The 16192-nt window shown below is 40.4% G+C and overlaps 1 protein-coding gene across 1 annotated transcript in view; it reads right to left on the bottom strand.

The window, feature by feature from the left end:
- The window catches only part of SCYL3 (SCY1 like pseudokinase 3), a 52715-nt gene extending 44726 nt beyond the window's left edge, over positions 1-7989 (bottom strand). The window contains exon 1 of the mRNA XM_007937704.2: positions 7825-7989. Coding sequence (XP_007935895.1) covers positions 7825-7989 — 165 coding nt within the window. The remainder of the gene's footprint in view (positions 1-7824) is intronic.
- Between the last annotated feature and the right edge of the window lie 8203 nt (positions 7990-16192).

Raw genomic sequence — 16192 nt, 5'->3', positions numbered from 1 at the left:
ATAGTAGATCACATGGTTGTCTGATTCAAAATGACCAAAAACAGTCCATTTCAGCTCACTAATGCCAAAGATAACAATCTTTATGCGTTCCATCTCATTTTTGACAACTTCCAATTTTCCTAGATTCATACTTCGTACATTCAATGTTCCAATGATTAATGCATGTCTGCGGCTGTTTCTCTTCAATTTGAGTGGTGCCACATCAGCAAATGGGGGTCTCCAAAGCTTTACCTTTTCCATATGAGTAAGGCTGGGTTTACTCAGATGTTGCAGCTCTTTCCCAGTCCTATCTTGCGAGCCTTCTAACCTAACCGGACTATTCATAAAGTTGCGCAGTAATGTATCAGACAGTGTTTCTTTGCTAGTCATAAGGGTTTCCCTGGCCAATTCTTTGAGAAGTAGATGGCCTCTTCCTTCTTCCTAGTCTGTCTCAGTCTGTAAGCTGGGCTGACACCTGTGCACCATGTGCATCCCACTGGGTTTGAAGTACCAGTGGCTCAGCCTCAAAACTCACATCAACACATCACCACAGTAGGACAAACCTACAGACAAGTTTGTCTCCCTGTTGGAAACCTCCCATACCACTCTTACCTGGGTCCCTGCAGCTGACTCCTCCTCTGTCCGGATTCCTGGGCCTTTTAATCCCCTTTCTCCCTCTCTCCCATCCTGCTGCTTTGGGCATGCCTGAGTTCCCTCTCCTCACCTGGATCCCTGTGGCTGACTACTCCTCTGTCCAGGTTCCTGGCTTTTAATCCCCTTTCTCCTGCTCTACCGTCCTGCTGCTTTGGGTGTGCGTGGGTTCTCTCTCCTCATCTGGACCCCTGCAGCTGACTGCTTCTCTGTTCAGGTTCCTGGCTTTTAATCCCCTTTCTCCTGCTCTACCGTCCTGCTGCTTTGGGTGTGCCTAGGTTCTCTCTCCTCATCTGGACCCCTGCGGCTGACTGCTCCTCTGTCTGGGTTCCTGGCTTTTTATCCCCTTTCTGCCACTCTCCCGCCCTGCTGCTTTGGGCATGCCTGCGTTCCCTCTCCTCACATAGATCCCTGTGGCTGACTGCTCCTCTCTCCAGGTTCCTGGCTTTTAACCCCCTTTGTCCTGCTCTCCTGCCCTGCTGCTTTGCGGGTGCCCGAGTTCCCTCTCCTCACCTGGATCCCTGCAGCTGACTACAGCCTGGTTCCTGGCTTTTAATCCCCTTTCTCCTGCTCTACCGTCCTGCTGCTTTGGGTATGCTGCTTTGGGTATGTGTGGGTTCTCTCTCCTCATCCGGACCCCTGCAGCTGACTGCTTCTCTGTCCGGGTTCCTGGCTTTTGATCCCCTTTCTCCTGCTCTACCGTCCTGCTGCTTTGGGCGTACCTAGGTTCTCTCTCCTCATCTGGACCCCTGTGGCTGACTGCTCCTCTGTCTGGGTTCCTGGCTTTTTATCCCCTTTCTCCCACTCTCCTGCCCTGCTGCTTTGGGCGTGCCTGCGTTCCCTCTCCTCACATAGATCCCTGTGGCTGACTGCTCCTCTGTCCGGGTTCCTGACTTTTTTAGGGAGATGCAAATCAAAACTACTATGAGATATCATCTCACCCCCTTAGAACAGCAATGATGAAAAAACAAAATCAGAAAACAAGCGCTGATAAGATTGTGGAGAAACTGGAACCCTCAACTATTTTTGTTGGGAACGTAAAATGGTGCAGCCACTGTGGAAAATAATTTGGTGAATTCTCAAAGAGTTGAATGTAGAATTATCATGTGATCCAGTAATCCCAATCATAGGAACATATCCATAAGTGATGGCAGGAACACAAACAGAAACCTGTGCAGCATGTTCACTACAGCATTTTTCATAATAGCCAAAAGGTGAAGCAACCAAAATGTCAATCAAGAGACAAATGGATACACATACTGTGGTACATAGCTGTAAAAAGAAATAAAGTTCTGATGAATGCCACAACACAGATGAACTCTAAAAACACACTGAGCAAAATAAGTCAGTCATAAATGGATAAATACTCTATGATCTCATTTATCTAAAATAAGCAAATACATAGAAACTAAAGATTACTAATGGTTACCAGGTGTGGGAGGGAGGGGAAAAGGTGAAGTTTCTGTTTCACAGGCATTGAGGTTATGTTCATCGCAGTAGAATGTTTTGGATGAGGATTGTGATAGTAGTGGCATAATGTGAAAAATGTAATCAATGTCCTTGAGCTGTAAATGCAGAAGTTGTGTTGTATATGGTGGATGTTTTGCTACTTCGTTTTCACCACAATTTTAAAAAAGAGAAAAGAATATAATACCATTGTGCTGGTGGAATACCCAGGTGGAAATAAAACCTGGAGCTCTGAAAAAAAGTTTCAGCAGATATTTAATTTGGGGGTAGAGGTGACATGCTTGGATATTTGCAAACATTCAAGGAGAAAGAGTGAGAAAGTGAAGTCTGAACACTATAGAGGGGAGACTAGGGATTTCTCAAGTTATCACAACCAGTGAATCGTACTTGAAGGACAGTTTTCCTGACTGGATAACTAGAAACCTTATAAAAGCACTGGTTTTGATTATGAGATGAAGAAAATCATTTCTGAAAAAGCTGAGAATGTAAGAAAGTCGATGTACAATAGAATGAGAGTTGTAAATTGTATAGGAAAGGGCTAAGAGGGAGAATACAATGTGAATATGAGGAACACACTACAACTAGCATGCCAAGCCCTTTGAGCACAACAATCATTTTTCCTGTATTTTTGGCATACCCACAGAGTGTAGGTTCTCAAATATGTTGATTAGCCCTCCTATACAGTAGCCTGAATCTTCATAGAGAAGAGCCCAAGACACTAAACACAGCATCTGTGTAGCATCTATATACCTATTCCTAGAATCCTAAGTGGCTGCCTAACACAAAGACACTAAACCAAATAACAACCATACTGCCACTGAGTTGATTCCAACACACAGCAACCCCGCAGGACAGAACAGAACTGCCCCCTAGGGTTTCCGAGACTGTAAATCTTTATGGCAACAAACTGCCACATCTTTTTCTCATGGAGCAGTTGGTGGGTTCAAACACCACCAACCTTTTGGTTAGCAGCCCACTGCTTTAACCATAGTGCCACCAAAACCCCTTACAAAGACACTAAGGATTTTTTTTTTTTTATGTTTCTACTTACCATGAAGTCCTAATTGACTGTTTGGATTGTAGCAAATCACAGGAATAAAATTCTGATTTAGGATTTATCGTTCCTAATAAATTACTGGTTAGAAGTGAGTCATCATAACCAGTGAACAAATCACGTTAATAATTATAATTGGTGAACTGAAGAGAAAATAAAAGGTCTCATGAATCTGAACTATTTCTGATACTGTTTTGTGGTCAGAGCTTATATTTGCATTTTGTCTTATTTCAGAGAACAAACAGTGCACCATGATCACTTTATTTACTTATTTTTAAATTTAGAACAGTAGAGAAAGAGTATAATTGCTACCAAGCAACATTTGCCAAGTAAAACACTCCATGTCTGCTTGAAACTGTCATTAAAATTATCAAAGGTAGGATCAGGACCTCAAACGCCAGAGAAAGAGAAGCATGCACTCTAACTACAGTTGTTTTAGTATTTCAAACATGTAGGAAATCAGGTCCCTAAAACCTGATGGATCAAATGCCAGACATTTCTCAAGTACTGTGAGCTAGTTCAGAAACATTCTGATAATCTAAACTCCTTATTATCTTGTTATTATTGCAAATTTCCCAGACACATCTAAGGCTTTCAAAGCCCCAGGATGGCCTGAAGAACTTACAGAGACAACTTTGAACTTTTTGTAAAGACTGAGTCATGGCTTAGAAGGTTATCTATAAGATATTAGAGGGTAAAAAAAAATCATCTTCCTTTCCAAGGTTTGCAATTCCTACAACACAAAGTCCTCAAACATCAAGTGGACTTATATTTTTTTAAAAAACTTTTTAATCTAGGTTATTCAACTTTCTTGCTAAATATACTATAATGGGCAATACAGTTTCTAAAAAAATCTTATAGTCTTAAGAAACAAAATTAAAAAACAACAAAGGTTTTAATTCTCTTGTACCCCACTGGTAATATTCACTCTAAATTACTATTAAAAAATATGTACAATCTTATCTGATGAAAAGAATAGGAAGTATATGAGACATTAAGTGCACATACAGATAAGACATTGAAGGAAGGGGTTATGTCTTTTGCAAAATCTTAATAAAAAGTACAGTAAAACCTGAGAAAGCCATAACCTGTGTAAAGTGGAACCTGTCAGAGAAGGAAAACTCAAATATTTTCCACTAAAACAAGTGATAGAAAGGTGGGAAACTTGTGAGATCTGGAAAAACAATAAACAGGCAACTACCCTTCTTACAACAATGCATCACTGGAAAATGTTTCCTTGAAAGGACTGCTACAGATTGATTTTTCCTTAGGAACCATCATAAGACTGTTAATTCCCTGTCTGACTAAAGACACAACATCAAATAATGAACTGGTGTGACTAATGAAATGCCAAAACCGTATTACTAGTGTAACATTTATAATCATTTTAAAAGAGTAAAAAATCATTTAAAGTAACTTATGAAAAAGATATCAATGTTTTATACCTGTTGGTAGTACAGAGGGACTTAGTAATATAGATCATAACTTTAACAAAATAAAGATATTAAATTCAACCTAGTACTAGTGTTTGCCATTGTATGCAATGCAGGATTACCATATCTTTACACAAATAACACATACGTTATGTCTTTTGCCAACCTCATCCTCACCCCAAGGTATTTTCATAAGTAGCTTATGAAAATACCTTGGTGGGAGGGCATAGTTGGCAAAAAAGTAGAAATGTTATTTGAGTAAAAATATGCTAACAAATACAATTATACTGGCCATTTTAGTAACTTTCTAAGATGACTTGTGCAGCCAAATATCCAAGATGCTAAGCTATACAAGGAAATATCAACTAATATCTCTCTTTTCTTTAATTCAAAAAGATATTTGGAGTCATTTCATTAAAATTGTATTATTCTGAGGCAGTATCATTCTGCTTCAGTACTTTCTTTTAGAAGGATTAGCATAAGGCTGGTCCCTATGAGGCTGAGGTTAAAGATATCCCAAATGTCCAACTTTTCCAAACTGCTGTGCCCACTCCATCATCTCTGACATCAATTCCTCCTCTTCCCCTCAGTACTCTCCCTCTGTCTTGGGGTTCCATATTTCACTGTTAATGTCTCACAGAACTCACAAACTGCCAAGGATATCGTTTACGTGGTTGTGGAGGCTGGGAGGCTCCAAAATCATGGGTAGGTCTGGAGGATTCTCCTCACTCATGTGGTTGCAGGGGCTGGTGAAACCAAACTGGCCGGTCAGTTGACCAGCTGCTGTTTCAAGTCCAGGGGTGAGATGATGACAAACGAAATGCAGGACCAGAGCAAGAGATTGAACTTTCCCAGTACATTCACCCACATACCCTCAAGGAAACTAAGGGTGGTGACTTGAGTCACACTGTCCAGCAAGGCAGGACTCAAGAGACATCCCACCCTAAACAGGCATAGAGACTAGCACCTACAATACATCACAAAATGGAGGGTTAGGCTAGAAGGGCCACATTAAGCAATTCACTGCACTGCATATTCTTTCTAAAGAAGAGGCCAGGGTCACTGGACAGCACATCCGACAGCACACTAATGTACTGCACTCTGCTGGGAGCAGCAGTTACAAACTGGAAGCTAGAAGGGCCTTTTGCCTAAGAAGGACACTGAGGCCTCCAAAAGTGAATGATCTGTCCAAGGTACCTCAACAAGAATTAGAGCACAAGGCCATTAGTTCCCCGTCCAATATTCTTTCGGGGGCATCACAATACCCCACAGAAAGAAAAACAGTTGAAGTTTCATCTTAGGATGTCCATCATCAACACACTACTTAGAAAGCTGTCAATCCCTGAATCATTTTTACTATGCTACGTGGTGTTGTTACGTGCCATCGAATTAGTTCTGACTCAAAACCACCCTATGTACAACAGAATGAAACACTGCCCAGTTCACCATCCTTACAATCCTTGCTATGCTTGAGCCCATCATTGCAGCCACTGTGTCAATCCATCTTGTTGAGGGTTCGCCCCTTCTTTGCTGAGCCTTCACTTTACCAAGCATGATATCCTTGTCCAGGGACTGGTCCCTTCTGACAACATGACCAAAGTAGGGGAGACATAGTCTAGCCAGTTTTCACTTGTAAGGAGCATTCTGGTTGCACTTCCTCCAGGACAGATTTGTATGTTCTTCTAGTAATCCATGATAGTTTTAGTATTATTTGCCAACAGCATAATTCAAAGGCATCAACTCTTCTTTGGTCTTCCTTATTCATTGCCCAGCTTTCACATGTATACGAGAGAAAAACAAACTCACTGCTGTCAAGTTGGTTTGACTCACAAGACTCCTCCTTGGGTTTCCGAGATGGTATCTCTACAGAAGTAGATTGCCCGATCTTCCTTCTGAGCAGTGGCTGGTGGGTTTGAACTGCCAGCCTTCTGGTTAGCAGTCAAATGCCTTAGGAACTATGCCATGAGGTGACTGAAAATATCATGAGTCAGGTCAGACACACCTTAGTCTTCAAAGTGACATCTTTGCTTCTTAACACTCTGAGGAGGTCTTCAGCAGCAGATGTGCCCAGTGCAGTATGACGTCTGATTTCTTGACTGCAGCTTCCATGGGTGTTGACCATGGATCAAACGAAATCCCTCATAACTTCTGTCTTTTCTCCATTTATCATTATGTTGCTAATTGGTTTGGTTGTGAGGATTTTCACTGTTTTTAAGTTGAGATGTAATCCATACTGAAAACTGTAGTCTTTGATCTTGATTAGTAAATGCATCAAGTGTCTTCACTTTCAGCAAGCAAGGTTGTTTCATCTGCATATTGAAGATTGTTAATGATTCTTCCTCCAATCCTGATGCCACATGCTTCTTCATATAGTCCAGCTTCTCGGATTATTTGTTCAGCATGCAGACTGATAAAGTATGGTCAAAGGATATAACCCTGATGTACACCCTTTCTGAATTTAAACCATGCAGTATCCCCTTGTTCTGTCTGAGCGACAGGCTGTTAAAATTATACTAACCCTTTATATTAACCATGTTAAATCAGTTTCCCTAACTTCCTCACAAGAAAATAAAGAATGAAAGAGGGAAAACACGGAACAGAATTTCAAATTCTCATGGACTCTAGACTTTTTGGAGCCATTAGACAAAAACTATTGCCCTGAGATAATTTTGAAACTTTAAACCAAAAATATCCCCTGAAGTCTTTTTAAAACCAAGTAATAGTTTACTTTAACCAGAGAAAAATGTGTGCCTTGAGCACTAAGCTGTTTTAAGAACTATCTACATGGGATCACAGTGACAACTTGAGAGATGAGATAGGAAACTTAGGGGCAGTGAGTTTATGTTATGGGGGAGGAACAACTCAGAAAAGGAGAGCAAGAATCATTGCACAATGTGAAAAATGTAATGAGTGTCACTGAATTGGACATGTAGAAATGGTTGCACTGGTGTATCTTTTGTGTGTATATTCTCAACAACTGTTAAAAAAATAAGAAAGAAAGAAAGAAAGATGATAAAAGCCATCACACTGAGATTTATGATACATTTTGCTGCAGCTTTGGTAATTGACCATGTCGTGCAAGTTGGAGATATTATCATAAAGCACAACTATGTTTTTAAAGTAATGGGTAAGAACAGCATTCCTTATGGCTTTATCTATTTTAATTGTTACTGATTGTACTGTTTTAAATAAAAAACAAGATAGTAAAAGATACTATCATATAGTCACCTATTACAGTACCTTTGCAGCTTTATTAACTTTGTCTTCGTTCTCTCTCTTATACACAAACACTGAAGCGAATTTGCCATCTTGCAGTACAGCTGGATAAACAGCAAGTCCAGAAGGTAAGGTGAATGGTGGTTCTTTCAGTGTGTAGCTTTTTAAAGCACTGTTCTCTGATCCCATCCCTTATGCAATGAGGCTTTATTGCAGCTCTTCCTCAAAGCCAAGCAGACCTAAAAGAAAATATAAATAATGTGCAAACATTATATCTATCTGCAACATGAACAAGAGACACTCAAAATGTGGCCAGACTTAATGCTTCAAACCTACCAGTTTTTGCAATCTTCATAAACAAGGTCATTTGCCAGTATAAATGGTAAATGCTCAGCAAGTTACCAGCAATGCTTATCAATTAACAAGTTAGAGTTAGAGAAAACACACATAACCAAGTATCACATGCAGTTCCTGCCCCATTTTTCTCTTCCCTACACACACACACACTCACAGAACTTTCAGTGAGGAAACGCAATCAAAAATAGAATGAGGTAATTCATATTTCCTACCTACTCACATATTATGCCTCAAAAAGAAAAATGCTGTAAAATTTGATTATTCAAAAATGTTAAAACCTTCGCTCGTCTAAAATAACTTAAAATTATAAAGGAAAACAATACAATCTAGAGAATATTTATAGCAATCATGAAAACATGTTAATAAATAAAGAGCTCATATAAACACTAGAAGAGCTGAAGTTAAACACTAAGACACCAGCAGAATAATGGGAAACAGACAACTCACTGAAGAACAAACAATTTTTAAAAAAACAAACTGACTGCAACCAAGTCAATTCCAACTCATAGTGACGTTATAGGACAGAGTAGAATAAACCTGTAAGGTTTTATAGGCTGAAATCTATAGGAAGCAGGTTGCCAGGTCTCTTCTCCCACGGAGCAGTCAGTAGGTTCTAACCATTGACCTACTGGTTAGCAATAGATCTTTTGGTTAGCAGTCGAGCACTTAACCCCGGCACCATCAGGGCTCCATAACTAATCTACAGTAACTGTCTTAGGCTGGGTTCTCTAAAGCAACCAAACTGGGGAAACGTATCCAGCCATGTGTCACTTAACGTCCATCATACTTTCTGCGAAATAGGATATTATGTGATTTAGACATTGTGCAAACATGCCTAAATCACGAGCAATACTATTCACTGATTTCCCACATTTGTGTTGTTTAATAATCTTTTGTTTCACTTACAAATCAGTAATTCTACTTTGCCTCTTGCTGCTGCTATCACTGGCACTGGTTTAGCTGCATTTGGGAGCCATAATGCACTGCATGGTGATATTTCAGAAAGAAAATTAAACAAAGAGATAATGCTGCAACACTCAAGACATACACAATACATGAGACTGGATGCTGCTGCCTCCAAGTCCAAGCATACACTGTTATATGGTAAACTTTTTAAGTAGGGAAAGTTCACATTAAAATAACAGAAAATACAGTATAGTACATACATAAGCCAGTAACAAGGAGCTCTGGTAGCATAGTGCCTAAGGCACTTGATAGCTAACCCGAAGGCTGGCGGTTCAAACCTATCAGCCACTCCTTGGAAGGAAGGTGGTACCACCTTGGAAACCCAAGGAGGGGTCACTATGAGCCAGGTCCAACTCGACAGCACATAACAACAACAACATAACAAGCCAGTAACATAAGGAGTTTATTATGACTATAAAGACATACATATAGGTTATATACAACTGTACCATTATATACCTGGCAATGCAATTGCTTTGTATAGAAGAGACATAAGATACATGTATTGTGTACAGGACGCTGTTGCATTTGCTACGACCAGCTACATCTGCTACATCCTGTTCTCTGCTTAGGATTTCTGAACTCTACTATAACCTTATGGGACCATGGATGTATTTGTGGTCAGACATTGCCCAAATGGACATTATGCAGTACTTGATTGTATATATAAAAATATGTATGGAGAGAGATTTATTTCAAGGAAATGGCTCATGCAGTTTTGGAGGCTACCAAGTACCAAATTCGTGGGCCAGGCATCAGATCGAAGGTTTCTCCTGACTCATGTGATCACAGGAGCTGAAGAACCCAAAACTAGCAGGTCAGACATTGGGATGCTAGCTCACAAAGGTGGAGGAGCCGGCCAATCCCAAAATCTTCAGGGCAGGCAGCAGGCTGCTGGCTCATGTCCCAAGAACCAGAGGTTAAATGATTACGAATCAGAGACAGGATTGAGAAAGCGATCATTTGCCAGAACATACATATACACTGGATGCAGGCCACACCCACAAGGAAACTTCCCTTATATCAGATCACAAAATGGAGAATAATTACATAATACTGAGAATCATGGCCTAGCCAAGTTGACACATAACTTAGCCATCACAGTGACAGAAAATAGATTAGTAGTTGCCTGGAATGGGGAGGGGACTGGTGGGACAGGAAAAAAGTTCATGAGTGAAGGATCACAAAGGGGCATGGATGGGGAAGCTTTTGAGGGGATGGATATGTTCATTATCTTGATGATGATAATGGTAGGTGATTACAAACATCAAAACTGAAAGTATACACTTTTAAATATATTCAGTTTAATATTTTTATGTCAAATATATAAAATTTTTATGTCAGTAAAATGATGTATTTAATGTACGGAAATTATACTTACATACAGTTGTTTTAAAAATACACACACACACATCTGAAAAACTCTCAAACTCATTGCCATTGAATCGAATCCAACTCATAGTGACCCCTCCTTGGGTTTCCAAGGTGGTATTGCTACAGAAGTAGAGTGCCCAACCTTCCTTCTGAGGAGCGGCTGGGTGGGTTTGAACCAGTCAGCCTTCTGGTTAGCAGTCAAATGCCTTAGGCACTATAATACCAGAACTACCCCCCCACACACACACACACACAGACATACACACAGACTTAAAAAAATGTACTAAAATATTAACTGAGGTTTGCTGTGGGTAGCTGGATTGTAGGTAATACCTATGTGTGTGTTGAGTTTTTCAAAATCTAAGAAAGTTTCTGAGTAAGAATTAAGTTTGTTTTGCAATAAATCCACTGATTTATTGGAAAGGTACTTATCTACCTAGCAACTTATCTTAAGAATGATAAGAGCAGGGAAAAAAAAATGCCAAGTAACTCAATTATATGTAACAGTCACCTTTCTACTGAGGCCACAAATAGTATTTATGTAGGATTATTAAAAAGAGCAACCATTGTTAATTCTGGAGGCTGCCCAGCCTACAACACATCCCTCCTGAGTGGGGAGGCTCAGGTTTAGTACTCAGGCCTTGCTTTCCACTTCCTGGGCATAGTTAATGGGTCAGGTGCCTACTCTTGGCCAAAGGGCAATCAATCCATTGGTTGGCTATCTACAGGACTCATGGCTTAGATAAAGTGCTAAACGGAGTTGAACTTTGTCTTCCCTAGGAATTTTAACTAAGAAGAGTTATTTTGTCTATTAGCAGCAAAACTGAAGGTAAAAGGATGCCATAAGATACAGTCAGGGCTATGGCAAGCCAAAGCCATACAGAAACCTGGCAAGTACGGAGGCAGCCAGTTAGGAGCAGAAGAACAAGCAAAAAATGGGCAAACAGCTTAAACCAAAACCTCAGCTGCTGTGGAGTCAATTTATAGTGACCCCATGTGTCACAAAGTAGAACTGCTTCCTAAGGCTTTCTTGGCCATTATCTTTACCAAAGCAGATTGCCAGGTCTTTGTTTCATCAAAGAACATTTCTTTCTATGCATAAACCTATTCCTGGGTTTTTATAATAGTGGTGTCATACAATATTTGCCCTTCTGTGTTTGACTGATTTCACTCACATGTCCTCTAGATTCATCCACATTGTGAGATGTTTCCCGCATTTATCATTATTTTTTATCATTGTGTAATCCACTATATATGTGTACAATATAACTCAATTGTATGCACCACTGGGTAGGTTCAAACTGCCAACTTTAAGTTAGTGGAGTCCAAACTATTTAGTCACATTTACAGAGGCATGTTACCTCCTCCATCACAAGGCTATCGGAATCCCAGCTTCAGATCCACTTTCCTCACTGACTTGCCAACACCCTTACAATCAACCCCTTTACCTGAGGGAGTGTGACTGGCTCTATGTTCCTCGATGCCAACTGCCATTTCATTAACAGAAAATTAATCTTTAGCTCCTCTTACCTGAAAAACCTGTCAAACTGGAGGAAAGAATTACAGCATTGTTACTTCGAAAAACATATACTTGGTATGCTCATTGAAAGACTTGCCAAAAGAGTGAAAAGCGAACCTTTTCTGGGAAAAAAAAATTTGGCTAAAACATAAGCAACAAGGGTCTAATCTCTAATATTTATAGAAAATTTCAAAACCTTAACAACAAAAAGACAATCTAATTTAAAAATGGGCAAAAGATATAAACAGACACTCCACCAAAGAAGATATTCAGGCAGCTAACAAACACATGGAAAGATGCTCACAGTCATCAGCCATTAAAGAGATGCAAATCAAAACTATAACGAGATACTGTCTCATCCTGGCAATAATGGTACTGAGAAAAAAACAGAGAACAACAAATGCTGACAAGGCTCTGGGGAGATGAATTCTTATACAGTGCTGGTAGGACTACAAAATTATATAGCCACTATGGAAAACAATATGGCATTGCATTAAAAAGCTAGAAATAGAAATACATAGGTTCCTATAAAAAAAAATAAGAGCCGTAACATGAATAGAAATATGGTTACCCATGTTCACTGAAGCATTATTCACAAAAGCAAAAACATGGAAACAACCTAAATGTCCATCAACAGATGAATGGATAAAGTGTGTCACATACATACAATGGACTATACCGCGATAAAGAATAACGATGAATCTGTGAAACATCTCACAACATGGATGAATCTAGAGGACATTATGTTGAGTGAAATAAGTCAAATACAAAAGGACAATATTGTATGAGACCACTATTATAAAAAGCCAATAATGGGTTTATGCAGAGAAATAACATTTTTTGTTGGTTACCAAGAACAGGTGGGAGACAGAGGGAGAATCACCAACCAGACAGTAGACAAGTGTTAATTCTGATGAAGGGAAAGGCAATATACAACATGGAGGAAGTCAGCACAATATGACCAAGACAAAAAAAGAGAGGTACTGCTAAAATGACATGAGGGCAGCATCTTCCAAATTCCTCCAACATCATGAGGTGGAGAGAGACTCACCATCAGCAGCCCAAGGCTTATTCTGAGGCCAGACATGCTGCCACCCTCCAGACCTTTCACCAATTCTAACACCAACTGTCCCTCCTACAACACTCAGTAGATCTCTGCTTGTTGTTGTTCTTGTTGTTATGTGCCGTCGAGTCAGCCCCGACTCATAGCGACCCCTCCTTGGGTTTCCGAGGCAGTATCACTACGGAAGTAGGATTGCCCAACCTTCCTTCCGAGGAGTGGCTGGTGGGTTTGAACCGCCAGCCTTCTGGTTAGCAGGCAAGTGTCTTAGCCACTATGCTACCAGAGCTCCTAGATCTCTGCTGGATTCAATAATTTGTTGCAATGGCCACAGAGTACTCACAGACAATACTCATGATTATGGAGTTTATCAGGGAAGTAACAGGTTACAATTCAGGTTCAGAAACCCTCTCAGGATACAATTCTTCAATCAGGACAGTCTCCCCTCTGCTATGCCCTCAAGCATGCCTCTCTGGCCCTTGGCCTCTCCGCCTGGCCCTTGCCCTCCTCAGGCAAGTGTTACAAAACTCTTTTAGCTCTGCTGATAGGTACACCTACCCAAAGGTACTCAGCTTTCTTACTCCACAGGCTGACAAGCCTGCCACTCTGTCTTGTGCTTCTTGGTTCTGCTGCTGTGTCTCGGCTGGTCGTCTCTGCCAAGGAAGTCCAGCACAGGGATCTTGGGTCCAAGGACGTGCTGCACTCCCCCTCTGGTTCTTCCCTCTTGATGGCAGTGAAATTCCCACCCCACCCCTTCTACTTCTCACTCACTGTCGCTGAGTAGGATGCGACTCATAGTGATCCCTCCTTGGGTTTCTGAGAAGGTATTACTATGGAAGTAGATTGCCCAGTCTTCCTTCCGAAGAGTGGCTGGTGGGTATGAACCGCCAGCCTTCTGGTTAGCAGTCAAATGCTGAGGGCTCATTTTAAGCTTAGCAGAATGACATAACTAACCACTCCCCACATTAAAGTTCCATACACCTTATTTGAATGATCCCACCCCCACAAGGGTGCCATGTACCTTACTACATTACTCACAAGCTATCCAATCCCCTTTGTAGGCCACAAACACCTTACATTTGCATAGTTTCACCCACTTATCCTGTAGGAATCACAACGACCATGGCTAGGAGAGCCATACTAAGTGATTCACTGCACCACAGGTACACAAGAATAAACGACAACTATAGTAAATGCTACAACATATACAATCCTGCAACAGAAGTAATAATTAACAATAATTTGTGAGTGGACACATATGTAAACACATATGCTAAATATACAGGAGTACACCTGCATTTCTATATACAGGTATGTTGTTGTTGCTGTTATGTGCCGTCAAGTCGCACCCAAGTCATAAAGACCACTCCTTGGGTTTCCAAGGCTGTATCACTATGGAAGTAGATTGCCCAACCTTCCTTCCAAGGAGTGGCTGGTGGGTTTGAACTACCAGTCTTCTGGTTAGCAGTCAAGTGCCTTAGGCACTATGCAACCAGAGTGGGGGATATTTCCACATACATATTTGTAAATGCTGCACATATATTTGTATATATAGCACATAGGAGGCATGGTTATAGAAACTACTTAGATGAACAGACTGAACCACTGGACTTAAAGGCCAAGGACCACAGTCTCAGGGGACATCTATATAGGTCAATTGGCAAAACACAGTTCAAAAAGAACATTCTACATCTTAGTCTGATGAATTGTGTCTAGGGTCTTAAAGGCTTGCAAGTAGCCATCTAAGAAGCAACTATTTATATCTTTCCTCCTAGAGCAAAGGAGAATGGAAAAAAAAAAATGAAGATTCAACAAAGCAATTAATCCAAACGTCTAATGGCCCCCATGAACCACAGCTTCCTCTAACCTGAGACCAGAAGAACTAGATGGTGCCCAGCTAACCACTACTGACCACTCCAAACAAGACCAAAAATAGGTCTCTATTAGACTGAGTAAAAGATTTCAAATTAAAAAAAAAAACAAAAAACACCAAACTTACTGGCCTGAAAGAGATTAGAGGAACCCACAAGACCACTGCCCTGAGACAACTTTCCAACTTGAAACTGAGGACACTCACACACACATCTGAAAAACTCTCAAACTCATTGCCATCGAGTCAGATCCAACTCATAGTGACCCAAATGGACATTATGAAAGGCCACCTTTCAGCCAAATTAAGAGACAGGACTATAAAATAAATAGTCTAACACCCATAAAGAATGTGTTCCTTAGAACAATGAACTATGCAAGACCAAAAGGGCAACATTTTCCTAAAACCAAAGATGAGAAGACAGCGAGGGGCAGGGAAATCTGACAAATGGCCACAGGGAACCCAAGGAGGAAACAGGGAGAGTATCAACATGCTGCATGTTGCAGGGATTATAATCAAGGTGACAGAACAATCTGTGTATGAACTATTGACTGAAAAACTAATTTGCTATGTAAACCTTCACTTAAAACACAGTAAGAGATTTTTTTTTTTTTTTTCAAGCTTAAGAATGAAAGCCACTGTGCTTAGCTGTTGGAGATAAAATCTTCAAAAAGGCACACACATGGTTTCTGGCCTTATGCAGCATACACTCTAGAGCAAGCTGCATATAGATTATAATTTAAAGAACAAGAAACAGGGAAGAAAAAAAAATTCTACAGCAAGCTTGAAACATGAGCAGTTTGAGCCAAAAACTGTAGAAAGTTTGAAGTTGAGGGAAGAACAAGTACAAAATCCCTGAATGAAAGAGTAAAGCACACATTTAGGAAACCAAAGGGGTTGACAGGTAGATGAGGAGTGAAAGGAAGGGAAAGGGCTGGTACAAGATGAAAGGCAGAGGTAGATGGGTGCCAAACCATGAAGAATATTAAAACTTTTGGATGTTATCCTGAAGTCATGGGGAAATCATGCATCTTTTTAAATTTTATTTTCATCAAAGTACTAGATGCATGGTAATATATTTGATTACATGGACAAGTGCATTCTGTAAAACTATGTCATTGTGTGTGTCCACACTTCCATGTCGACAGTACCATTCTTAATCTGCAACCTTTCCCACCTAATTCTTATTATAGGACCCTTGAGGGCTTCCAGCTCCAAATGAAAAGCTTATTTCTTTCTTTCTTTT

Source organism: Orycteropus afer, unplaced genomic scaffold (assembly GCF_000298275.1).
Source record: "Orycteropus afer afer isolate SDZICR_OR568_19922 unplaced genomic scaffold, OryAfe1.0 scaffold00044, whole genome shotgun sequence".
Lineage (NCBI taxonomy): Eukaryota > Metazoa > Chordata > Mammalia > Tubulidentata > Orycteropodidae > Orycteropus > Orycteropus afer.
This window is presented reverse-complemented; position numbering and strand designations above follow the sequence as displayed.